Source organism: Mercenaria mercenaria, chromosome 13 (genome assembly GCF_021730395.1).
Source record: "Mercenaria mercenaria strain notata chromosome 13, MADL_Memer_1, whole genome shotgun sequence".
Taxonomy (NCBI): Eukaryota; Metazoa; Mollusca; class Bivalvia; order Venerida; family Veneridae; genus Mercenaria; species Mercenaria mercenaria.
The window spans coordinates 31,279,587-31,307,412 of NC_069373.1; the positions used below are offsets into that span (position 1 = coordinate 31,279,587).

Here is a 27,826-nt window from a genome sequence, read left to right on the forward strand (position 1 = left end):
CAAGATGTATCTTTGTAATTATCCCGAAAAATTTTAACATGAAAATGACTTTAACCAAACGCAGTAAGAATTTAAACATACTAGTATATAAATGATGGTGCATTACAGCATCTTATAAACTATAGATCTTTTATAAATGTATAGCATCACCATGTATTATATTATATACTGTCAAAGTCATAACGGACATCACTGACGAAATAACTGATATTTGATCTTAGTATTCTAAGAGCCTGTATTCCAGCCAGCCATCACTCGGTTATACAGCATATCAATGTGATGTGTGGTCAACTGTTTGGTAGCAACGATCACAGGACGTGGATTCTGTGCACAGATCTCCAACTCCAGGAGACACATAAGCTCTATGAGCTTCTGCTGACACTGCTGAATACCCTGAAATAGCAAGTTTTCTTCATATTAAGGGAAACCCAAGAACAAGATGGTCACATCTGACCTACACTGTCAACTTTTATCGACAATGTACATTAAAGTAATCTATCTGAGCAAACATGAAAGTTCCATAAAAGCATGTTAAAGATGAAGTTAAATGAACAATCATAAAACGTACACTTCATGAAAATTCCTTTAAAGGGATTTTTTTTAAGAGCAAAGATCAACCCCCGTTTTTGCTTTATAGCTGAGCAAATCAGAGATATGCAGTATTACTGTTCTATGGAAACAGTAAACTTCTATCAAGTATTGTTACATTGATCATGTGATGCCAAGGATTTCTATTCAAAAATATTTATATGACTACAAAAGCAGCTTTTGAATACTTTAATCACTTATTTATTCAAATAAATTAATTTACGGTATATGCAAAAATAGTATAAAACAAAATAGAAAATGTATAAATGTTTTAGATTTCACATAAAACAAAGAACACAATGTATTTCAAAGTTCATACCTCTTGAAGAACTTCTTTAACACCAGGATCAGTTTTTATTCTCATTTTCATTTCCTACAATCAGAAAAATAATGTAGAATATATCCATTTTTTAAAACACACTTTTTGTGGAGAGAGGTTGCAGTGACCTGGAAGAAATCTGACCTGATGAAACTAAGCCACAAATAGAAACAAATTTTCGAAATTTTTAATCTGAAGCTGGAGTAAAATTACCTCTGCTTACATACACAGGTAATGGATAACCACACTTTTAAATATTTCATAAAGTAGTCTGTATCAAATATTCAGTTCTAACCTATAAAGAAGGCAGCAATTTAACAGCCTCTTTTGCAATAACAACTTCTACAGAGCATATGGACATACATAACTGTTAAATCCGTAATAATAATGACAACTCTGGCAAAGCTCTGTCTTTGACCTATGTGCCAGTGACCAATTTGTGAGTGACATCATGGTCAAGATTATTTAAAAACAGTTTCCCTACACTTAAATGAATGATAGAGTTAGAACAGTTTCTCTATACTTAAATGAATGACAGAATAATGGCCGGTAGAAGAAGAAAGCAGACTTAAAAACAGAGCAATGGTCATCCAATAAAACTTTTACCTGTGCTTCCTTTGGTGAGAATCCTATCATTTCTGTGAGAACTTGGTTAGACAGGTCAACATCAACAGCCATTGTTCCATCATTTACCTTACATGCCAGAGTCCACTTTCCTCCTACTGTAGTCAGTTTGCTTGTCAATGTGGATATATATGCCTGCAAAATCAAATCTTAATTATATTGCCATGAACATGGCCTTGCTAAAATGTTTTTACATCAGATGGTTGTGTTTATGCAAAAGCACGTTCCTCACCAAAAACTGTGTTTTCTAGATGTAATATAGACATTTCAGCTGACTGTCTGATACTATAGCTCAATGCACGATATTGACATAAAACAGACAAGAATGCAAAGTGTTGCTAGGGTACAACATCAGATTCCTGATCCAGAGGTCGAGGGTCTGATTTTGTGGAAGACCTGAATATTACTGTCTGAATTATTGGAATATTATACTGACCATGAACCAACATTGCTGAAAGTTGCCACCCACACAGTGTCTTATTATACTGAACACTGTATCAAAATATCTAAAGATTCTTTGATGGAGCTGAGATATGAAAACAAGAGGGCCATAATGGCCCTATATTGCTCACCTGTTATCATTGCACTTCAGGACAAGAAGCTCAAAAAATCGTAATCAAGATCAATCAAAAGAATCATGAGTAAATATAGTTGAAATTTTCTTCAAGGTACAGATATGTCAAAATACACCTAAAAATTGGAGGTACCATCCATGTTGTACCACAGAAAAGTGGTCTCGGTTTTTCCCTGCGGCCAATAATAAAGAAGTTACTAAATAAGCTATTCATAGTAACATAAAATAAAGTAACCCCTGGGGCTGGGTCAATTTGACCCTGGGGGGGGGGGGGGGGGGGTCAAGATTTGAAAATTTTTTTGTAGAGGTCCACTAGGCAATGCTGCATGTCAAATATCTAAGCTCTTCTGGTTTATTTCTAGAAAATATTTGAAGACTTTCCTATGTAAAATCAAGTGACCTCTAGGGTGGGGTCAATTTTGACCCCTGGGTCATGATTTGAACATCTTTAGTAGAGGTCCACTAGGCAATGCTACATGTCAAATATCTAAGCTCTAGGGCTTCTGGTTTTTGAGAAGAAGATTTTTTTAATATTTTCCTATGTAAAATAAAGTGACCCCTGGGGCGGGGTCAATTTTGACCCCGGGGGTCATGATTTGAACAAATTTTGTAGAGGTCCACTAGGCAATGCTACATGTGAAATATCTAAGCTCTAGGCCTTCTGGTTTATTTTTAGAAATTTTTTGAAGATTTTCCTATGTAAAATCAGGTGACCCCTGGGGCGGGGGTCAATTTTGACCCCGGGGTCATGATTTTAACAATTTTAGTAGAGGTCCACTAGGCAATGCTACATGTCAAATATCTAAGGTCCACTAGGCAATGCTTCACACCAAATATCTAAGTTCTAGGGCTTCTGGTTTTTGAGAAGAAGATTTTTAAAGTTTTCCCTTTCAGTTGCCATGGCAACCAGAGTTCTGCATGGAATTCAATTCTTTGAACAATTTTGAAAGGGGGCCACCCAAGGATCATTCCTGTGAAGTTTGGTGTAATTCTGCCCAGTGGTTTTCAAGAAGAAGATTTTTTTACAAATTGTTGACGCACGACGGACGACGGACATCAAGTGGTCACAATAGCTCACCTTGTCACTTCGTGACAGGTGAGCTAAAAAAGACATGAAATTTTGTCTGTATGACTTAAGGCTCACTGAAACCTTGTTCTTCAACCAACATGGCTGAAAGTTATGTTTGGGTAATCATGTTGTTGTGTGAAACATTTATGAAAAGTGAATCAAAGTTGTTTAAAGAAAATTCCTATAGTTTTTTTCCTTTCATAGAATTTTTTCAAATTCACATATATGATAGGAAAATTTGTGCTGAAAACAATGAACAAATAAAAACAATGGGTCACCAGGCTTGTTTTTGTGAAAAATTGTTTTGAACACACCCACTGTTGCTGAAACTGTCGGCGATTCTTAAACATTTTTATAATTTTCTGCTTTTTTATAAATACAAACCAAAATATTCATCAAGACAGCACAATAAGGTTTTTTTCTTTTTACAGATTTTATTATATACTTACTTGATATCATAGTCATATTAGTAATACTCTAAAAAAAAAATTGTTTCATATTCACTTTTAATGAACTTTTCTCAATGAAAAATACCTATACAGTAGTGAAGAATATTTATTTTTTAATTTTGAAAAAAACTGTTTCATAGAATTTTTTCCTGTTTTTCTTGTGTATAGATAATTGTATTATGAGCATAAAAATGGCTAAAAATGTATGGGTCACCAGGCTAAATTTTTTGTTAAGGCCGCTAGAATACAACACCTGTTCGGACAGAAAATGGCGCGAACCTGGCCAAATTGATTACATGTATGTCTCCTAGAAGTTAAATAAAGTTTTAAAAATTCTTAATTCTTACTATAATTGAATACTAAATAATCTGAAAGGTGATATTGTCTTATCAGTACTAAGTCAATTGTCTTACATTATATGAACAACACTGTCTTTGTACTAAAACGGAATGTGAAAACACAACTACAAAAATGGCAAGATACCTGTCAGGCATGATACTTGTCAATATAACATAAACCAGTATCAACATTTGATTACTGATAAAACTTATCAAAAATGGTATTTCATTCAAGATTCCTCATATTTAAGATTGTCTGTCACATGTTTTAACAAACGTTGACTTCACTTCAGTTTTCCATAGAAAGTGTCGGCTGCGCAGAAAGATGCGCATAAAAAACTATAGGAAATCCCTTTAAGGGACTGAAAATAAAGACAGTAGTATGGTGGCTGATATAGGACATTTCGTTATGTCACTGGCATGTGCATGTTTTATGTATAAAATTTCGTTGTGTTCTGCTTGCACGAAATTTTAGAAGTTTTTGTGTCACTCTGGCACATGGGCAAACACTACAAAGAGAAACTAACAACATAACATAACGAAATACACAATAATGTGACAGTAAAAACATAATTATTTCATTCTAGTGTGTGCCCCATCAACAAAATTTCATGCTGGTGCCTATGCCAAGAAGAAACAAAATGTTTCATTCTTTTGCAATTGTGTGCAAGCCATTAACAAAGATTTTGTTACAGCGTCTTGGTGTATGTGCCAAGTTGAAATAAAATGTTTCATTTTCTCGGGATGGTACGTGCCAGGACAACTTAGCAAAATAAGTTACATAGCCAAACGCATAACAAAACATTTCATTTTGTTTTGGCATGTGTGCCAACACACCAATATAAAATCTTTGCTCATGGCAGGCAAGACAATGCAAAATCAAGTTCTGCAATTTTTCTTTTTGTTGCCCTGGTGCAAGCCACAACAACATACGGTTTTCAAACCTCGTTATTGTATGCTTGCATGTGCCCCTAAACAACACAACAAAATGTGCTACAAAAACCGTGCACATGCTAACACAAAATAAAGAAATGTCTGAAATAAGCCACCCTACAGGAGAGATAAACACATATTAAGGAGCAAAAGAAGCAATATATGTGTATCGGAATGCTAAAAACAACTTGCAGTTGCATTTGGAAGTGATGTGGAAATATAACAAAATTAGATTGGAAGTATTCCCGATCACTAAGGCTAGTTCTCATGCGAGACTTTATGATCTTGACGTATGAGATACTCCATGACAAATAAACTTGAAAAAGACTGCCTCTTACCAAGACCAATCCATATTTGATGTTTTAGAATAGGGGCATTAGTTAAGAAAGATATTTCTGAAATTGAGCTTGCCATAAAACATTAACTTGTAAGTGATGTCGAATACAAAAGCTATCCTTTTTGCTGAAACAGTAAAGGGTAGGCTACAATAATATGCTACAAATTTTACATAACATACATTTTATAATTATTGAATGGCGTGTTGGTGAACATTCAAAACTATTGCTTGAGATAAAAAAAACTGAGAGCCAGTAGTTTTAGACTATTGAATGGCAAGTCATTCAGTAATGTTTTATAACATGACACAGATACATCTCATTTTTTTCATTTATTTTATTTATTAAATCTGTTGACTATGGACTGTTGATTTAGCATAAATCATATGTACAAGCCATTTATATAAGGCGATTATGTAATAAAATACTGAAATAATGAGTTACAACATACCAACATTGCTTTAATAAAGGTTTCAATATGGGTAAGTTCAGGTGCACAGATGACCTAGATTTGAAGGAATCTGAAATGGGAAAACCCAAGGAACATTCCTGTTGAGTTTGGTTGAAAGTGGCTTGGAGGTCTAGTACAAGAGGCTTTTTTTTTTAAAAGAAATCGTGGACAATATACTGATGGACAGCCATTGAATGATCCCAACAGCTCACCACAAGCACAGCTAAAAATGAAGTCTTATTCTCCACAGTGACTAAGCAATCAATACTGAAAATAATCTGAAATGCATGATGGCAGTCAAAGGGCCCAGAGGAAAACCTTTGTTGCTCCAATAAACTGATGGCATACAGTACAAGTCATGCTCAGGAAAACCTACCTTCACAGTGTGGTAAGAAGGCTCTTTTTTGACAGGTAATGACATCACCTTGACGAGGTAAGTAAATGGGTATTCTGTCTGTATGTCTGAAATCATTACTTTAACTGTTTACTAGACAATCATTTAAAGATCAACCAACACTCAGACTACAGCTTACATGACCAGAGCAATTTCTCTATTTTGAATAAACTCTGCATATTCAATCACATACAGAAAAACTTGCATATTAACATACATGTACATACATACTGAGTTTCATATGTTATCCTGTACCAAATTAACATCAGTTTATTTAATATGATGTGTGATATAATCTCTTTTTTTGGGGTTGGGCAATTTTGTTTCATTTCTCTTTGCACTTTTCATTATTCAGTCAGTAAAAACATCCCTTTGAATCAAAAGTGGTACTGCCCAAACTGAATGGTGGACCAGTCCATTTTAGAAATTTAGCAGGGTAAAGTTTAATGTATCAAATTAACTAGTCGAGTACACCTGTGAAAAGTTCTATATATGTCACATACAATAAGTGAAGAAGTTAGTACCTTATGTTAAATGAAACATACAAACCTAGGCCACTGTTTTCCCTCAGTGTCTGTACCTGTTCTTGCGGGACTTTCTTATTTGGAGTGAGGAAACTCTCTATAGAACTCTGTTGCTGCCTGTGTATTGTTGCTGAACTTCCTATCGCATCAGTTTTTCTTTCTGTCTCTGTTTTCGGCAAACATAATTTTGTATTTGTACTTCTATTCACTGGAGCCGTAGCAGCTGTTTTAGCCGAGTCTTGTGTCCGACTTGTGATTGACCAGTTAACTCCCTTGTTAGATATATTTACAGTCATGTCAACATTATTTAAAACAACAGGCCGGGAACCATCCATTAAATTTATTGAACTATTAGAACTTGCAGAATGAGATGTGTTTGAAACCGTACTTGGGTTTGTGTGACTATTCATATTACTGTTTTGACGTGTTGAGCTGTTGTTTATCTTACCAGTAACATTCTGAACATTTGTATGACTTGAAATTTGATTGTTTCTATTATTAGCATTTAGTCTATTGCCTACATTATTTAAACTTTGATTTGTATGCTGACTAACACCAGTGTTAGGTGATGTCATAAAATCATCATCCATCGGTGGGAAATCCATGTCATCTTCAAATTCCATGGCAACGAGGTCTTCATTAGTTAGCACACTATTTCTGTTAGACACTCTAGCAGATGCTGGATCGGTCAATACACTGGATGTCTCAACCTTACCTCTATTCTCCATGCCCTTATTTCTCTGACTGTTAGACACTTTTATATTATTATTTTGAATGCGCCCATGTTGCCGTGAATTACTGTAGGCATTTTGATTAGTTGTTCCAGAATTTGTGAAATTCTGATTAGAATTTCTATTTTGCATGTTAACCGCTGGTCCGAAATCTTCATCAGTCATTTCCTCCATAATACCATCCATATCATCATCCATAAACTCATCATAACCAGAGATAGTCTGAAATAGTTCAAATTACAAGAAAACATCATTATATCATTATCTTTAAAGACACCATAACTATTCTGGAAATACGGCATATAAAAGCATCATAATTAAACATTTTTTGCGAAGACATTAGAAATTCCTACTTTTTAGTTTGATAATGGATCAATAATAACCACAAACTAGTTTTGTGCCGTGTTATACATTTCTTGGACAAACTTCAAATGATCAATTACAAATGTGACTAAAATCCCAGTTCAAAAAGTCTGTACGTAAAAAGTCATCATATTGAAATGTATGCAAAACAACGGAATGATATTCATAAATTGCTCGAGTATAATGGCAATAATGTTTTTCTAATTTGAACTCTTTTCATAAAAAAGATGTAAGATTGCATCAAACTGATATTTTATTATGTGATGCTAAAAAGTTTGTTAAAATCTTTAGATTTTTCTTTTTAGATCAATCTATCTAATAGAGATGGTACCTATTTTATCAAGTTAGAAAGCTTTGCAATGCACACAAATGTCCATATATTTCTCAAAAAATAGATATACACTGTATTGATAACATTTTAATCAAAAGTGCATAGTTGTTGAGCATTTAATATTTTCATTGTTATCAAGGAAATATAACTCTTCGTGGACGTGTACAGCAGAAACACGGAAGGGACATGATTTATTAAATATTTTCTATTTGGGTGTATCTATTTTATATTCAACTGTGATCTGGATTGCTAAACAATGATCCAATGTTTGCTAAAGCTAAAGAACATCTGGAACAGTCAGATATCCTTCTAATATGCTGTAAAAGAATGCATATATTTATCAACTCTGACTGGGACTCAAACCCAGGACTGCTTACACTTAATGCAGATCTCTACTACTTTGCATTAACAGCAGGGTTTTAGCAAGGCCGTGTAACTGCACCTTTATTCTCTACTTGACTACATTAGGACCATTTGTGTAAAATTATTCTAAAACTGGGCCAGCAGTTTCACACAAGAAGATTTTGAAAGTTTCCACTATATACATTCAGGGAAAAGTGACCACGCCCTCTGGCGGCTATATTTTTTGACAAATCAAAATAATTTAAATAGTCTTGGTAGAGGGTCACACAAGGACCATTTGTGTAAAATTATTCTAAATTCGGGCAAGCAGTTTCATACAAGATTTTTAAAGTTTCCACTACATAATATAAGGAAAAGTGACCATGTTCTTTTGCAGCCATGGTATAATTTGAATAATCTTGGTAGAGGGTGACATAAGGACCATTTGTGTGAAATTATTTCAAAATTGGACCATCGGTTTAGGAGAAGATGTTGTTTGAAGTTTTTTCTATTTTTAGCTCTGGCAGCCCCTATGTGCAACCAAGCGGAACCGTTTGAAAAATTTTGGTAGAAGACCACCCAAGGAACATCACGGCCAAGTTTCATCGAAGTCCATTCATTGGTTTTGGAGGAGATGTCGTTTAAACACAAATGTTGACGAAGGATGGACGACTTGACGGACGCACTCACGCACGACGGACACAGCGTGATCACAATAGCTCACCATGAGCACTTTGTGCTTTGGTGAGCTAAAAACAAAAGTGGTAATCTATCATCCTATGATGTTTAATGCCAACTGGTTCATGCCTTATAAATATATTTACTATTTTTAGTCTGAACGTCACTGTAACCTTTACCATTCATTGAATAACTCAAAAAAACATCTACAGACCAAAAACAATCACCCTACAGAGTTTGTATCCATGGCCCTAGAGTTATCTACAACAGATCATCATGAAAACGTTTTCAGTTTTGAGTCTCAGAGAACAATACTGGTCATCAAGTATAGGCAAAAATTGTACCCACTAAAATTCATCCTAACCTGATTATTGACTTGGTTATTCCTAGGAAAACTGCTCTGTGTTATAGGTTCAGTTTTCATTTTACTTGAAGGCTTGACATCAGCATTTCCTCTCTGCGAAAACTGGTTGCCATTGTTGTAATTGTTTCTAGAATTTCCCCATGAACTGGACTGGTTCCCTTGATTTACTTGATTGCCAGATAGTGGCTGATTACAATGTCTGATTGGGGTACCAGCAAATGTCTGTCTATGGTCCTTTCCAGCATGCTCCTCACTGGCCTCCCTAAAATATAAATCACAAATTATACTCCAGGACCTGTTATTGATTAAATCTGCAATATCAAATCCCAATAAACAAACTAAAATTCATTTTATCTTCTCAAGTTGAAATCCATGAATTATTATTCCCATGAATTAGCAGTTTTATCCAAAACCATAAAATCTTATGTTCACAAAATTAAATGGTTTCACAGTATGCTATCAACTTCAGATTATAGTTTACAAATTAATGCACTACATAAATATAGTCGAACCTTGTAAACTCGAACTCATCGGGACCGACAAAATTTGTTCAAGTTATTGGTAGTTCGAGTCATCGAACAATGTACATTATACAGGGATTTTGCTGGGACCTGACGATGAGTTCGAGTGAAGGGTGGTGTTTAACCCTTAGCCTGCTGCAGGCGAATTTAACAGCCTTTGCAAACAGCTAGGAACCAGATCAGACGCCGATTAAATCGGCGTCTGATCAGGTTCCAAGCTGTTTGCTACTCTGACAATATTTCTTCCAATTTTGGAGCAAATAGAATGAACTTTACAATTTTAGCAGACGACATTTGCAGCAGACAACAATTTACCTAGCATGCTAAAGGTTAAAGTCATCTGAGATAGAGAGAACAAAGATTGACTGTATAAGCAGCATTATAATATAACATTACATCAGGGTAAAAATCTGAGCCTTAAATGAGGAAATTACTTTTCTTTCTTTACTGAGTTTCCATTTTTCAACTTTCTCAAACTTTCAATAATAAGAAACTATCTTTAACCTTTAGCCTGCTGGTGGCAACTTGGCAAGTGATTCTGCCTTTGCGACCTGAACATCCGTGCAGGCTGATCATGGTCTGCACTGTTTGCAATTCAATTAGTAAATTTTCATTGAACACTCCCTTGAAATAACTACAAATACCCACGGGCAGAATGTTGAGCCCGCCAGCACCTTTGGCCTCTAAGTGCAGGCACGTGTCCAGGTGGGGGGCCAGGGGGCCCGGGGCCCCCCCAGCTGGCTGGCTAGTTACGAATTTTATTACTATGGGCCCCTCAGTTAACAAATTTATACACCAGCGCAATTGGCTTGATTTGACAGCAATACACAGGCTAAAGAGCCATAAAACCGTGTCCGGTAGTGGAAATTAGCCCCAGGCATGTTACAGGTAAAAGTTTATTTGTACATGATTCATTGATCCCTTGCTTATTAAAGGCGGTACTTGACTGGGTAGTGGAGAACAAGTGACCAATGAGGCTGCCCGATACATGAGGTTGTAATTGTATTGATTTAGAGATTGCATTGTAATTTTACAACAATTATGAATTTGAAGTCTCAAGTTTACTCTTTTGGGTCCACAAAACCTTACTTAAAAACTTTCATGTATTTAAAAGTAGTTTCTTAGTAAATCTTACAAAACGCATCTAAAACTTGTTATTTATGAAGGGTTTTATACATAAAAATATGTGCTGTGATGTTAAAGTTTGTACAGTTAAGAGTTCATTGGCATTTGAAATCTATGATGTAAATAGTAATTGTCGTAATACTTTGTTTTGTTGGAAATCTAAAAACATTTGGCCATTTTGCATATAAATCAATCATCTTAAAACTTCAACATGTTTTTCTTTTTATTATATTGCTTAGAACACAAGAACTACTAGCTTCTTTATTACTGGTTTTGTTTGTTTGTTTTGGGTTTAATGCGGTTTTTCAACAGTATTTCAGTCATGTAACGGCGGGCAGTTAACCTAACCAGTGTTCCTGGATTCTGTACCAGTACAAACCTGTTCTCTGCAAGTAACTGCCAACTTCCCCACATGAATCGGAGGTGGAGGACTAATGATTTCAGACACAATGTTGTTTATCAAATAGTCACGGAGAACATAAGCCCCGCCCCAACTCGCTACCCCGCGATCCATAGACCGACGCTATTACTGGTAGCTGGTTAATTATACATTGGATTGGTAGATATCAGAGCCAATACACTGAGACCTGGGTATCATACAGAAAAATGAAGTCCATACACTGTGATTGTACAATCATACATACATTGAAAAGGCTTGATGAAATGATTAAACAAGAGGACCATGATGGTCCTGAATTGCTCACCTATCCCCACATGACCCAGTGTTGAACTGAGTATGACGTCATTATTTCTATTATTTGACATAGTGACCTAGTTTTTGAGCACATGTGACCTAGATATCATCAAGATAAAAAATTCTGACCAATTTTCATGAAGATCCATTGAAAAATATGGCCTCTAGAGAGGTCACAAGGTTTTTCTATTATTTGACCTAATGGCCTAGTTTTTGAAGGCACGTGACCCACTTTTAAACTTGACCTAGATATCATCAAGGTGAACATTCTCACCAATGTTCATGAAGATCTCGTGAAAAATATGGCCTCTAGAGAGGTCACAAGGTTTTTCTATTTTTCGACCTCCTGACCTAGTTTTTGACCACACATGACCCAGTTACAACCTGACTAGTATTCATCAAGCTGAACATTCTACATATTTTCATGAAGATCCGTTGAGAAATATGGCCTCTAGAGAGGTCATAAGGTTTTTTCTATTTTTAGACCTACCGACCTAGTTTTTAACCCCACGTGACCCAGTTTCGAACTTGACTTAGATATCATCAAGATGAACATTCTGACCAATAATCATGAAGATCTCATGAAAAATATGGCCTCTAGAGAGGTCACAAGGTTTTTCTATTTTTAGATCTACTGACCTAGTTTTTAACCCCACGTGACTTGACCCTAGATATCTTCAAGGTAAACACTCTGACCAATTTTCATGAAGATCCAATGAAAAATATCGCCTCTAGAGAGGTCACAAGGTTTTTCTATTTTTAGATCTACTGACCTAGTTTTTGACCGCACGTGACCCAGTTTCGAACTTAACCTAGATATCATCAAGGTGAACATTGACCAATTTTCATGAAGATCCATTGAGAAATATGGCCTCTAGAGAGGTCACAAGGTTTTTCTATTTTTAGATCTACTGACCTAGTTTTTGACCCCACATGACCCAGTTTCGAACTTGACCTAGATATCATCAAGGTGAACATTCTGACCAATTTTCATGAAGATCCATTGAGAAATATGGCCTCTAGAGAGGTCACAAGGTTTTTCTATTTTTAGACCTAATGACCTAGTTTTTGACCCCACGTGACCCAGTTTCGAACTTGACCTAGATATCATCAAGGTGAACATTCAGACCAATTTTCATGAAGATCCATTGAGAAATATGGCCTCTAGAGAGGTCACAAGGTTTTTCTATTTTTAGACCTAATGACCTAGTTTTTGACCCTACGTGACCCAGTTTCGAACTTGACCTAGATATCATCAAGGTGAACATTCTGACCAATATTCATGAAGATCTCATGAAAAATATGGCCTCTAGAGAGGTCACAAGGTTTTTCTATTTTCAGACCTACTGACCTAGTTTTTGAACCCACGTAACCCAGTTTCGAACTTGACCTAGATATCATCAAGGAGAACATTCTGACCAATTTTCATGAAGATCTTATGAAATATATGGCCTCTAGAGAGGTCACAAGGTTTTTCTATTTTTAGACCTACTGACCTAGTTTTTGATGGCACGTGACCCAGTTTCGAACTTGACCTAGATATCATCAAGATGAACATTCTGACCAACTTTCATAAAGATCCCATGAAAAATGTGACCTCTAGAGTGGTCACAAGCAAAAGTTTACGGACGCACAGACGGACGACGGACACCGCGCGATCACAAAAGCTCACCTTGTCACTTTGTGACAGGTGAGCTAAAAATAGACTTTTCCTTAAATATATAATACATTCATGCATCCTTAATGGTGTTTCAGGTAGCAGGAAAATGCATCTTTTCATGTGCCATATTAAAATTTTTTCGACATCCGGAGGGGATACCCCTCCCGAGCCCCCCCCAGGTTGGGCCCCCCCCCCCCCCCAGCAAAAAAATCCTGGACACGGGCCTGAAGTGTGACCTTGACCTTAGACCTGTTCTTGCACACGACACTTCGTCTTATAATGGTGAACATTCATGCTAAGTTACATCAAAATCCCACCATGCACGAAGAAGAAATGCTTCAATTTGACCTTTGACCTCCAACTGTGACCCTGACCTTTGAGATAGGAACATGGGGTTTGCGCATGACACTCCATCTTACTGGGGTAAACATTTATGCTAAATATAAACAAGATTGGTCCATGCATGTCAAAGTTATGGTCCAGACAAACTTCAATTTGATCTCTGACCTCCAACTGTGACCTTGACCTTTGAGATAGGAACATGGGGTTTGCACATGACACTCCTTCTCATCTAGGTAAACATTCATGCCAAATATAAACAAGATTGGTCCATTCATGTCAAAGTTATGGTCCGGACAAAATTGGACTGAAACATGGACACACGCAAGGATGCACACACATACACTGACCCGCCAAAAATGACAACTATATCCAGTTCATCGCAAGAGGGCTCGACAATAAATGGTACTGCTCAAGTTGAATGATGGACCAGTCCATTTTAGAAATTTAGCAGGGTAAAGGGTTAAGAACTCACATAGCAGACTGTAGCGTGTTTAATACTGTGTTAGCCTCTACCAGCGTATCTACTTCTCCACCTAGAAATTTGATGTTATTGTCACTCAACATTAACACACCATGACGACAGAGAACACTTCCATGTACCAAAATCTGAAAAGTAAAAAGCTGATACAGTAAAATAAATGTCTCCTATTCTTAGAATACATTTAAGGAGTACTAAAACTAACTATTTTAAGACATGAAGTAAATCTGTACTTGGAATACGGAGTCTACCATTGCTTCAGGAGTGTGCATACTGAAACATGGGGTAAATCTGTACAATCATTGAATATGAATATGAGTCTACAACCATTGCTTCAGGAGAGAGTTTTATTGAGATATGATATAAATCTATTGGGAATATTGAGTCTACCATTGCTTCAGGAGTGTGCACACTGAAACATGAGGTAAATCTATACTTAGAATATTGAATCTACCATTGCTTCAGGAGTGTGCTGATTGAGACATGAGATAAGTATGTGCTAGGTATGATGAGTATTGCTCCAGAAGTGTGCATACTTACAAATGAATTAAATCTCCTCTTGGAATACTGAGTCTACCATTGCAGCTACGATTGCCCCAAGTGAGTGCTTACTGCTACATGAGATAAATCTGTACTTGGGAAACTGAGATAAGTCTTTTGGGAATATGGGGCCTACCTTTGCTCCAGGAGAAGTCTGTGGACTGAGACATGAAATTGGCCTGTACTCCATACCCTGCAAACAGTGGGTACCATCTGTTAGTTTAAACATCAACATTCTGGAAGGCTTTGGTTCCCACTATAAACAAACAAAATATAATCCATATCACAAAAACAAATTCTTTGCTAAAATTCTTAATCAACAGAATGGCTACCTAAATGCAGAAAGCGTGCATGAAAGGAATCTTGCAGTTTTGGTTTTAAACCGCTCAAAATGTACACAAGGAACACGATGGTCTTATATCGCTCACCTGAGTCACATAACTCAGAAAGGTATAACAAGAAACACATCCCTGCATATTCAGCTGAGACTTTCAAAAGTTTTCCATCCATCCATATAAGGAAAATTAGCCACACCCCCAAGTAGCCATGTTTTTTTTTTTTAAACATCAAGATGTTTTGTTTACAACTTCAGTAGAAGGTCACCAAAAGAACAATTCTTTGAAAGTTTTATAAAACTGGATCAGTGGTTTAGGATGAGATGGCTTTTGAAATTTTTTCTTCTTTTAGCTCAGGCAGACAAGTGACAAATCAGAGTAATATAAAAATCCTGGTAGGTGGTAAGCAAAGTAACATTTCTGTGAAATTGTTTCAAAATCAGACCAATGGTTTAACATATATGTTGATAGGGGATGTTTTTTATAATTAGTTCTGGCGGCCATGTATACTGACAAATCCGAATAATTTTATCAATATTGTACAAATTTGGTAAAGTCATCCAACTCTGACCTTGATCTTGAACGCAGTGATCAGCTCCTTTACATGCAATTATTTTAAGCTGTTGAAATGTAACAGTATTTGAATGCAACTCTTTAGAAGTTTAAATGGTGTAATGTTACATGAAACATATTAAGGCTTACAGGTTTTTGAGTTGGTTCCTCAGCATTTACATGTACATTTGCATTCTCTGTTCCTTTTAGTTTCTGTTGCTGGGAGTAAAATGAAACACCGACATCTACAATACTGTCAATCTGAAACATGAACAACACTAAACAAACATGGATAAGGATTGGAAACAATACTTAAATAGGAAATATCTTACTACAGTGAATCCAAGAAAACCGAACAGCATTCAGACCACTTTTTGTTCAGTTTTGAAAGTTGTTCAGTATTCTCAGGCCCATGCTTCATTCCCAATAACAAGAGAACCATGATGGTCCTGAATCGCTCACCTATCCCCACATGACCCAGTGTTGAACTTAGTATGACGTCGTTATTTCTATTATTTGACAGTGACCTAGTTTTTGAGCATATGTGACCTAGATATCATCAAGATAAAAAATTCTGACCAATTTTCATGAAGATCCATTGAAAAATATGACCTCTAGAGAGGTCACAAGGTTTTTCTATTATTTGACCTAATGACCTAGTTTTTGAAGGCACATGACCCACTTTTAAACTTGACCTAGATATCATCAAGGTGAACATTCTCACCAATTTTCATGAAGATCTCATGAAAAATATGGCCTCTAGAGAGGTCACAAGGTTTTTCTATTTTTCAACCTACTGACCTAGTTTTTGACCGCACATGACCCAGTTATGAACTTGACCTAGATATCATCAAGCTGAACATTCTCACCAGATTTCATGAAGATCCATTGAGAAATATGGCCTCTAGAGACATCACAAGGCTTTTCTATTTTTAGACCTACTGACCTAGTTTTTGATCGCACGTGACCCAGTTTCAAACCTGACCTAGATATCATCAAGATGAACATTCTGACCAATTTTCATGAAGATCTCTTGAAAAATATGGCCTCTAGAGAGGTCACAAGGTTTTTCTATTTTTAGATCTACTGACCTAGTTATTGATCGCATGTGACCAAATTTCGAACCTGACCTAGATATCATCAAGGTGAACATTCTGACCAATTTTCATGAAGATCTCATGAAAAATATGGCCTCTAGAGAGGTCACAAGGTTTTTCTATTTTTAGATCCACTGACCTAGTTTTTTGACCCCACGTGACCCAGTTTCGAACTTGACCTAGATATCATCAAGGTGAACATTCTGACCAATTTTCATGAAGATCCATTGACAAATATGGCCTCTAGAGAGGTCACAAGGTTTTTCTATTTTTAGACCTACTGACCTAGTTTTTGACCCCACGTGATCCAGTTTCAAATTCGACCTAGATATCATCAAGGTGAACATTCTGACCAATTTTCATGAAGATCTAGTGAAAAATATGGCCTCTAGAGAGGTCACAAGGTTTTTCTATTTTTAGATCTACTGACCTAGTTTTTGACCCCACGTGACCCAGTTATGAACTTGACCTAGATATCATCAAGCTGAACATTCTCACCAGATTTCATGAAGATCCATTGAGAAATATGGCCTCTAGAGACATCACAAGGTTTTTCTATTTTTAGACCTACTGACCTAGTTTTTGATCGCACGTGACCCAGTTTCAAACCTGACCTAGATATCATCAAGATGAACATTCTGACCAATTTTCATGAAGATCTCTTGAAAAATATGGCCTCTAGAGAGGTCACAAGGTTTTTCTATTTTTAGATCTACTGACCTAGTTATTGATCGCATGTGACCAAATTTCGAACCTGACCTAGATATCATCAAGGTGAACATTCTGACCAATTTTCATGAAGATCTCATGAAAAATATGGCCTCTAGAGAGGTCACAAGGTTTTTCTATTTTTAGATCCACTGACCTAGTTTTTTGACCCCACGTGACCCAGTTTCGAACTTGACCTAGATATCATCAAGGTGAACATTCTGACCAATTTTCATGAAGATCCATTGACAAATATGGCCTCTAGAGAGGTCACAAGGTTTTTCTATTTTTAGACCTACTGACCTAGTTTTTGACCCCACGTGATCCAGTTTCAAATTCGACCTAGATATCATCAAGGTGAACATTCTGACCAATTTTCATGAAGATCTAGTGAAAAATATGGCCTCTAGAGAGGTCACAAGGTTTTTCTATTTTTAGATCTACTGACCTAGTTTTTGACCCCACGTGACCCAGTTTCAAACTTGACCCAGATATCATCAAGGTGAACATTCTGACCAATTTTCATGAAGATCCATTGAGAAATATGGCCTCTAGAGAGGTCACAAGGTTTTTCTATTTTTAGACCTACTGACCTAGTTTTTGACCTCACGTGACCCACTGTCGAACCTGACCTATATATCATCAAGGTGAACATTCTGACCAATTTTCATGAAGATCTCATGAAAAATATGGCCTCTAGAGAGGTCACAAGGTTTTTCTATTTTTAGATCTACTGACCTAGTTTTTGACCGCACGTGACCCAGTTTCGAACTTGACCTAGATATCACCAAGATGAACATTCTGACCAACTTTCATAAAGATCCCATGAAAAATGTGACCTCTAGAGTGGTCACAAGGAAAAGTTTACGCACGCACGGACTACGGACGCCACGCGATCACAAAAGCTCACCTTGTCACTTTGTGACAGGTGAGCTAAAAAGTGAACAGTTTTGATTTCATTGGACGCAATCTGATTAGATAAAATCATAAAATTCCTTCAAACAGATATAATTATGCTAAATTCTAACCAAATTCTTACCGCGTTAAATTACAAATAAATTGTTTGTTTGTTTGTTTTGGGTTTAACGCCGTTTTTTCAACAGTATGTCAGTCATGTAACGGCGGGCAGTTAATCTAACCAGTGTTCCTGGATTCTGTTCAAATAGTTGTTAGAGTTATGTACTCTTGCCTACAGATGGAAATCATAATATATAATATATATAACTGGACATGGTGATGGTAAACAAATGTTGAAAGTTTCAAAGCTTTATCTCAAAAGACTTTGTCAAAATATGAACTGGTACGAAAAACTTAACCAAGACTTCAAAGTCAAAAGGGGCCATAATTCAGCCAAAATCCTTGATGGAGTTATGTACTCTTGCCTATAACTAGACACGGTGATGCTAAACAAGTGTTGAAAGTTTCAAAGCTTTATCTCAAAAGACTTTGCCAAAATATGAACTGGTACAAAAACTTAACCAGGATTTCTAAGTCAAAAGGGGCCATAATTCAGCCAAAATCCTTGAAAGAGTTATGTGCTCTTGCCTATAACTGGCCATGGTGATGGTAAACAAGAGTTGAAAGTTTCGAAGCTTTATCTCAAAAGACTTTGTCAAAAAGTGGACTGGTACGAAAAACTTAACCAAGGTGTGACGCTGACACCGTGGTGAGTAGGATAGCTCTACTTATTCTTCGATTAGTCGAGCTAAAAAACCACATGTATTGTACATTATCATACACCGGTAAAAGGGAGGTAATTTCATGTACGAACAAAAAAAGGTTAACCTGGGTGCCTGTGACCTTGACCTTTTGTACTTGACAACTCGTAATGGCGAATATTTATGCCAAGTTATTCGAATATACACCAATGCATTAAAAAACTTACAGACCAGACAAAACAAATTACCAAAATGTTCTCCAAAGGTGACCTTGACCTTAGAGTTAGGGGTCTTGGTCTTGCACATGATACATCAACACATTATAGAGAACATTTGTGCCAAGCAATTATAAATACCTTGATGAATGGAAGAGTTATGGACTGGACAAGAAAGAGACCATGTGAACCTTTGACCTCTAAGTGTGAACTTGACCTTAGAGCTAGGGGTCTGGGTCTTGCACATGATGTGTCATCTGACAGTTTCATTATTGGGAACATTTGTGTAATTTCACAATCTCTTCAGGCAGTTTTGGTCCGGACACGAAACAGACCCTGTTAACCTTTGACCTCTAAGTGTGACCTTGACCTTGGAACTAGGGTCTGGGTTTTATGCAAGACATGCCATCTCATTATAGGGAAAGTATATGCCAAGTTATATTTAAATCCCTTCATAGATGGCAGACTTATGGACGGGACAAGAAGTATGACGAACGGATGAACGGAAGGATGCAGTCTTTTTCTATGTCCCCTTTTTATTCTTCCAAAAATGCAGAGGGCAATAAATATGAACCAAGATAATTTTCTGATACACTCTTTGTCACAATGCAAAACTGAAATGTTAATAATTATATAACAACTTCAAATTAAGATCTCAATAACACTGTGTTAGAACAATACTTGTAAGGCATAAGTTCCACATAGCTCGTATTTCTGTGATTCTCTTATCTCTGCCGGAAGACAGCATGTCTCTAACTCATGAAGATCTGCTAACAACCACTGTTCATAAACTTGTGAATTTATGTCTTCATCTGGCAACCCTTGTCCCTGCAAAATATTTATAAAACAATGCTTGGCTAACGAAAGTTTCATCAAAGAATGCCTGTACTTGCATCTGGCTGGATATAAATCAAAATACAATAGCTGTCATATTCAACTACCTGTCTATATCAGAACAAAATCCATCACGACATTACTGGACAAGTGCCATGCTATTCTGACTAGTAGTTTCAGAGGCAATATCATTTGAAGAAGTGTGGACAGACAGATGCCAGATAGTGGGTGGTCATACATTAACACATATACACAAATTGTGAGTAGGACACAGAAAATCAGAGAAAAAAAATTCAAGTGCTTTTTAAGTACCTTTTAATACTTTTTTTCATAGTCTAATTTGCTTGAAACAACAGCTTGAAATCTTAGTCCAAACAAAATTTTATAAACTTTTTCCAAAGCTATAGTTATAGCAATAATTTCAAGTGTGTAAAAACTGGGACAGCTCTCTATGTAGTTGGTACAGTCAAGCAAAAATCTTTCACGAACTGGTACTAACGTTAACCTGTTACTTAAAGAGTTGAACCTAGTACCTGCAAGCTATCAGTTCAAAACTTACACCACTGTGCAAGTGTGTAAAAACTGGGACAGCTGTCTATAAAGTTGGTACAGTCAAGCAAAGATCTTTCATGAACTGGTACTGACCTGTTACTTAAGAGTTGAACCTAGTACCTGCAAGTTATCAGTTCAAAACTTACACCACTGTGCAAGCCCTTTACCTGATTTTCCTCTTGTATCCATTCAACACAAGCTTTCAGCCAGTCATCATTAACAAGTATATGGTTTCCTTTGAGCCAGTCACCCGTCTTTTTCACCACATGCATTTTAAATTTTTAATATACCAACAGGATGCCACTACAATCAAAATAAGTATGCACATTTTAAGGAATATGTTTTTCAGTTAATCATTTTATGAATCTTGAAGTTTTTCTAATAAACTAAACTGACACTATAGAGTTATTGAGTCAAACATGAATACACTGACCCTAAAGCACTCACCTGTGTACAAGGCTTCAAGTGTGTTTGTATAAGTACAGAGTTAGGTTTCTTCTATGTCAGCCTATATTATATACATGTCACACAAACTTCTGAACCTAGGGCAATAATTTGAACAATTATGGTAGACATTAAAAAATCTGATATCACACATCAAATATCAAGGCTGTAGCTATTATTGATTCAGAGAAGAAAAGTGACCACACACCCTGGCAGCCATGTGTTTTGACAAATCGAAGTAATTTAAACAATCTTGGTAGAGGGTCACACAAGTACCATGTGTGCAAAATTATTTTAAAATTGGGCCAGCAGTTTAACATAACAAGAGCACCGCCTTGTGTGTGCTGACGCTCATCTGATTTTTTCGTATAACAGAAATATTGTCCTACTCATGATTTTCTAAGTATAAAAAGGGCCATCATTCTTGCAAAAAGCAGGATAGAGTTATGTTTCTTGATGTACAGCGTCCGCTTATGATGGTGAACATGTGTTGCAAGTTTCAAAGCAATAGCTTTGATAGTTAAGGAGAAAAGTTGACCTTAATAAAACTTAACTGAGAAATCTGATATTTTCTAAGTATAAAAGGGGCCATAAATCTTGCAAAATGCAAATCCGCTTATGATGGTAAAAAACTGTTGCAAGTTTTAAAGCAATAGTTTTGATAGTTTATGAGAAAAGCTGACTTAAACATAATACTCAACCAAGAACAACTCTTTATCTAAGTCCAAAAGGGGCAATAATCATTGCAAAAAGCAGGATGGAGTTATGTTTCTTGCTGTACAGGGTCAGCTTATGATGGTGAACAAGTGTTGCAAGTTTCAAAGCCATTGCTTTGATAGTTTAAGAGAAAAAGTTGACCTAAACATAAAACTTAACCAAGAAATCTGATATTTTCTAAGTCCAAAAAGGGCCATAAATCTTGCAAAAAGCAGGATGGAGTTATGTTTCTTGCTGTACAGTGTCAGCTTATGATGGTGAACAAGTACTGCAAGTTTTAAAGCAATAGCTTTGATAGTTTAGGAGAAAAGCTCACCTAAACATAAGACTTTACCCAAGAAAACTAATTTTCTAAGTCCAAAAGGGGCAATAAAACTTGCAAAAAGCAGGATGGAGTTATGTTTCTTGATGTACAGGGTCAGCTTATGATGGTAAACAAGTGTTGCAAGTTTCAAAGCAATAGTTTTGATAGTTTAGGAGAAAAGTTGACCTAAATATAAAACTTAACCAAGAAATCTGATATTTTCTAAGTACAAAAGGGGCCATAAATCTTGCAAAATGCAGGATGGAGTTATGTTTCTTGCTGTACAGGGTCAGCTTATGATGGTGAACAAGTGTTCTAAGTTTCAAAGCAATATAGCTTTGATAGTTTAGGAGAAAAGCTGACCTAAACATAAAACCTAAAGGTCCATTACTAAGGGAAAGTGAGTAGGCAATTTTTTTCATAGCCAGTGCATAGACTTCTGCAAGACACTAAATAATGAAGATTGGCAGGTCAAAATTTACAGAAGGTCTTTGGAACTCAAAGAAATGCATGTGTATTATGTTGAAATTTCAATGAATCGACAGAATGACCCCCCAGGTCTTTTTAACTTTCTTCATACTTCATAGAAAAATAATTGTACATAAACTGCGATTTATTTCGAATTTCTACACACCAACTTTCATTTTCCAATAAAATGAAATAGTTTCTGTGCTTTTTAAAAGAAATTAAAATGTTCACTTTCCTTAGTATTGGACCTTTAACCAGGCAATGCTGACGCCGACACCGATCATGTGATGACAATAACTCATCATTTTTTTTTCAAAAAAAAAAATCAGATGAGCTAAAAACGATTTTTGAAATTTCCACTATATACATATAGGGAAAAGTGACCACGGCCTCTGGCGGTCATGTTTTCTAACAAATCAAAACAATCTGAATAATCTTGGTAGAGGGTCACACAAGGACCATTTGTATAAAATTATTTTAAAATCGGGCCAGCAGTTTCACACAAGAAGATTTTTAAAGTTTCCACTATATACATATATAGGGAAAAGTGACCACGCCCTCTGGCCGCCATGTTTTTTTGACAAATCAAAATAATTTGAACAATCTTGGTAGAGGGTGACATAAGGATCACTTGTGTGAAATATTTCAAAATCGGACCATTGGTTTAGGAGATGTCATTTTAAGTTTTTTCTATTTTCAGCTCTGGCAGCATCTATGTGCAACCAAGCGGAACCGTTTGAACAATTTTGGTAGAGGACCACCCAAGGAACACCATGGCCAAGTTTCATCAAAATCCATTCAGTTTTTTTGGAGGAGATGTCGTTTAAACACAAATGTTGACTACAGACGGATGCAGCGTGATCACAATACCTCACCATGAGCACTTTGTGCTCAGGTGAGCTAAAAAATACAGGTTAGACTTACTTGCTTCAGTTCATTAAACATTAATGCAGAAATTTCAAATTGGTTGAACTTAAATCTTCAGAAATGTGACATGAACAGGTGTGAGGAGATATCTACCCTGACACTGGTTTCAATGTTTGTTTGTTTGTTTGTTTTGGGTTTAACGCCATTTTTCAACAGTATTTCAGTCATGTTACGGCGGGCAGTTAACCTAACCGGTGTTCCTGGATTCTGTACCAGTACAAACCTGTTCTCCGCAAGTAACTGCCAACTTCCCCACATGAGTCAGAGGTGGAGGACTAATGATTTCAGACACAATGTCATTTATCAAATAGTCACAGAGAACACACTGGTTTCAATACAATGACACTTAATTGTAGAAACAGAACACAAAATATACATTTAAAAAATGTCAGCGAGGCAATTTTATGCTTTAATGTCAACATAAACACATTATCAGAGATGTAGTCATTACAAATACATTGTACATGTATATTCAAATTGAAAACAGATTTCATTAGGGATTCCTTAACAGAACCATATGCAGATCATGCTGTCCTGAAACTTCAAATGTCCTATTATTTGGACTAGAATAAACAGGAAAGCAGTTTTCGACATCTGTAAGACTGCTTTTTTATTGTGGCACATTGAGAATAGGTATACCTTTTCTTGGAGTAAATATCACTGTATCTACGTCCACGTCCCCGTGAAGGGTTAAACAGTATTGGAACATAGATAAGATAATCTGTTACTAAAGTAAACTTGTGACTGTACAGTAGCCTTACTCATTTGGCTTATCAGGATGATTTATTTTATGATCTGCTATTTTATAGTTGTCATCCTTCTAAGCCTTACCCATATCTGCATTTTACTGTTAGGAAAACGAAGATAATAAAATATCCAAAAAGGTAGTAAAATACTGGTCAAACTTACTCGCTCCAATAAATTAAACATTAATATTCATGTACAAATTTCAAATTGGTTGAATATAACTCGTATATATTTAAAAAAGAGACTTAAATCTTCGGAAATATGTGTAAACAGTTGCGAGGAGAAATCTACCCTGACATTAGTCCAAATAATAAGACGTTTAGGTACCACATGATAACTTTTGACTGTCGCCGTCCCTTCACGTCCAAACTTATTCAGCATATTTCCATTAGGAAATTTTATCCGTTGAGAACATTTTCTGGTACATGTACAAAGTATCTGTAATGATTACATCTATGAAAATGAATTTATGTTGACATTAAAGCATAAACTTACCTTCATACATGTCATACGTCCCGGATTGTCCTGGAAATGACATACTTGTCCCGGTGTCCCGGACAGTGTTGAAATGTCCCGGAAAGTTAAAAATACAGAAAACAAAAACCCTGGCCCAAAAAAAACTAGTTTTTTTGGTCTATAAATTGTTGACACCAGTCCCCGGTGTCACATTGTTTATTCCTAATTATCCGATATCAGTTTCATGCCCTCGAGCGGGACTCATGTTGATTAAGCCAGCTCCGATCAACACTCATACTGAACGCGCCCCGCGATCTTTTGATGTCCCAGATTAATTTACAGTCGGCTATTTTGATGACCCTGATTATGAATTGACAGAATTATGCAATCAATAACAGTTTTATGATAATTTAATATTAGGAACAATAGCCGAAAATCCCGGTGTTTTTAGCACGTAGGCGGTGAAGCTACATGTAGCCTTTATGGAAGAAATGGCTGAAAAAGGTCAATTAAACGATAATTATTTTAAAAGGTTTTCTTGCATAAAAACTACTTTTTTCACTGGATCCGCACATGTATTAACGGGAGAAAAATCGTGTGCAAACAAGGCAATTCACGTGCTGTTAATACATGATTTTTATTTTTGAAATGCTTTGCCAGGGATATATATATGTATTTTTGCGCACACTGATATTTGGCATCTGCGTCTTGTTTCTTCCTTAACAACCTCTTCTTGTAGCATTATATATACAATGTAATCCATAGTATGTTTAGCTGTATCTGTTTCCAACCCCAAACGTACTGCCCCCATCAATGTGCGCACTAGCTTCTCTTAGAGTTAACTCCCTTTACAAAGCGTCTGTTCAGTTATTGTAAATAACTGTGAATAAACAAGTACCGCGGGTAACTTATGCTATTGTTCGTTTTTAGGTATTATATTTATGATTTTGGTAAGTATCAGTCGGTGTGTTTTTATCTAATTTCTCGAAGAATTTATATAAACAGCTTGGAAACTTGACACTACGTTCGTACTCATCCGTACTCCCAACTGCGTGTCCGTACTCAATATAACTCGAATGCAAAGTTATTATTCTTGAAATTGTGATCGAGTCCACCAAATTGTGAAATGATATGAACAATTATTGGTAATTTTATGTTTGTAATAATGAGAGATAAAAAGATCGCTTAAAAACCTTCAGGATGTGCTTTTGATAGTGTTGTTTATTTCCGGGCCCTGGATACGGATATTTAAAACATGTTTACCGTTTCCAAGAACAACAGGAATGGTAAATAAAAAATGTACCGGAATCGTCAAGTCATCACATATGAAAACGATACATAAATCGTCATGAAATATTCGGTCTCGGTCACAAACAATCCCGCGGGCTTCTGCAGACGTTTATACACAAAAAAAAGTGTATTATCCCTACAGTAATCTTTTAAAATGTAGATTGATTGTCACACATATTCTAAATTAAAATTTTGATTACTGAATGCCTTTGCCGACCGATCCATGAAAATTTACCCAACCCGAAATATTTTATATCGATTTTATCTACAAGATTTATTTTATTCCTTTGAGGATTTCATTTTATTAATGATTAGATAAACGTTTAAGCTTTAAAATGATACCAAATAAGTTGGATTCTAAATCACGATGACCAGGTTAATTCTTCGTAAGTCTCCTAAGTCTGTTCACCTCGGGAATGCAACCAATTCACGTGCCGAACTATGGACGTGAATTACCCTATTTACAGTATTTACCTCCCGTGAAAGCGACGACATTTGCAGCAAATTATTCCTAAGCAAGTGAACAATGTTTATCTCCAGAAACTACATGTAATTTTATGATATTTATGCATGAAACAGACGAATACTAATGTCACGGTGTATGTCCCGGACAAAGGGTAAAAGTCCCGAAAATTTGAACTCAGAATCCCGGAAATGTCCTGAAATTTTTTTACCTTGCTGACATTTTATGAATGTATATTATGTGTTTTGTTTCTGCAATTTAGTGTTATCGGCAGTCTGATGTACCGAAACAGGTGTCAGGGTAGATTTCTCCTCATACCTGTCACTTCATATTTTCGAAGATTTAAGTCTCTTATTTCAAATTATGAATTATATTCAACTATTTTGAAGTTTCTACATAAATATTAATGTCTAATTTATGAAAGCAAGTAAGTCTGACCAGTATATTATAACTTTTATGGATTTTTTAATGTCTTTGTTTTCCTAACAGTAAAATGCAGATACGGGTAAGGCTTAGAGGGATGACAACTAAAAAATATCAGATCATAGAATATGTCATCCTGACAAGCCAAATGTGTGAGGCTACCCTGACACAGGTTTCAATACACAGCCAACTGCTAATGACACAAATTATCAGAGATGTAATCATTTCAAAAACATTGTACATGTACCAGAAAACGTTCCCAATGGATTTCATTGTGGATTTCCTAACAGACATATGCATATGCAGAATAAGTTTGGCCGTGACTTGACAGCGACAGTCAAAAGTTATCACACTCAGTCTCTGTCCCTAAAATGTCCTATTATTTGGACTAACCATACAGATACGGATAAAAAACACTTAAATTCTTACCACTTGGCTATCAATCTGAGCATATTTTTTAGAATCTAATGTTAATAATACATAAAACTTGATCTACATATAAGCACATATAATGAATCCGCATTAAGCTACATCCGAAATATTTGTTCTATCCGAATGTTGCACATCTATTGGGAAGAAAAACATTTCTGGCTGTGATTTTCAGTAACAACCGAATAATGTGACACTGTGTTCATGTGAATGATCATATTATTATTTATGCTTAAATTTACCTAGGTAAGCAGAAAATCTTGTCTAAAATTATTCAACAAAATTTCCTATCGGTCACAATTTGCGCCCGAACGCGCGTACCAGAGACTAAAACCTGGGACCGGGACCCGGATTCCGGGTAGATGTAAAGCTGCACGCGGTGTGATTTAAGGGCTATAAAGAAGTATAAAAAGTATTTTATATCTCTTTGAGACCTATAA

At 36.1% G+C, this 27,826-nt stretch overlaps 1 protein-coding gene across 1 annotated transcript; it reads right to left on the bottom strand.

Annotated features, from left to right (window-relative positions):
- Positions 1-27,723, bottom strand: LOC128547867 (recQ-mediated genome instability protein 1-like). The gene is made up of 12 exons (XM_053521431.1): positions 27,629-27,723; positions 20,886-21,021; positions 20,014-20,160; positions 15,805-15,915; positions 14,904-15,023; positions 14,222-14,355; positions 9,408-9,669; positions 6,624-7,551; positions 6,057-6,142; positions 1,514-1,666; positions 908-961; positions 1-393 (listed from the first exon to the last, which is right to left on the bottom strand). The coding sequence occupies exons 2-12, from the start codon at positions 20,988-20,990 to the stop codon at positions 226-228; spliced, it is 2,268 nt and encodes a 755-aa protein (XP_053377406.1). The 5' UTR covers positions 20,991-21,021; positions 27,629-27,723; the 3' UTR covers positions 1-225.
- Between the last annotated feature and the right edge of the window lie 103 nt (positions 27,724-27,826).

Excerpts from the sequence above, each read along its gene's own strand:
- LOC128547867 (XM_053521431.1), bottom strand. The coding sequence starts at position 20,990 with ATGCATGTGGTGAAAAAGACGGGTGACTGGCTCAAAGGAAACCATATA. Across the intron at positions 20,161-20,885 it reads GGATACAAGAGGAAAATCAG|GGACAAGGGTTGCCAGATGA; the intron begins GTAAAGGGCTTG and ends AATATTTTGCAG. Across the intron at positions 7,552-9,407 it reads ATAACCAAGTCAATAATCAG|ACTATCTCTGGTTATGATGA; the intron begins GTTAGGATGAAT and ends GAACTATTTCAG.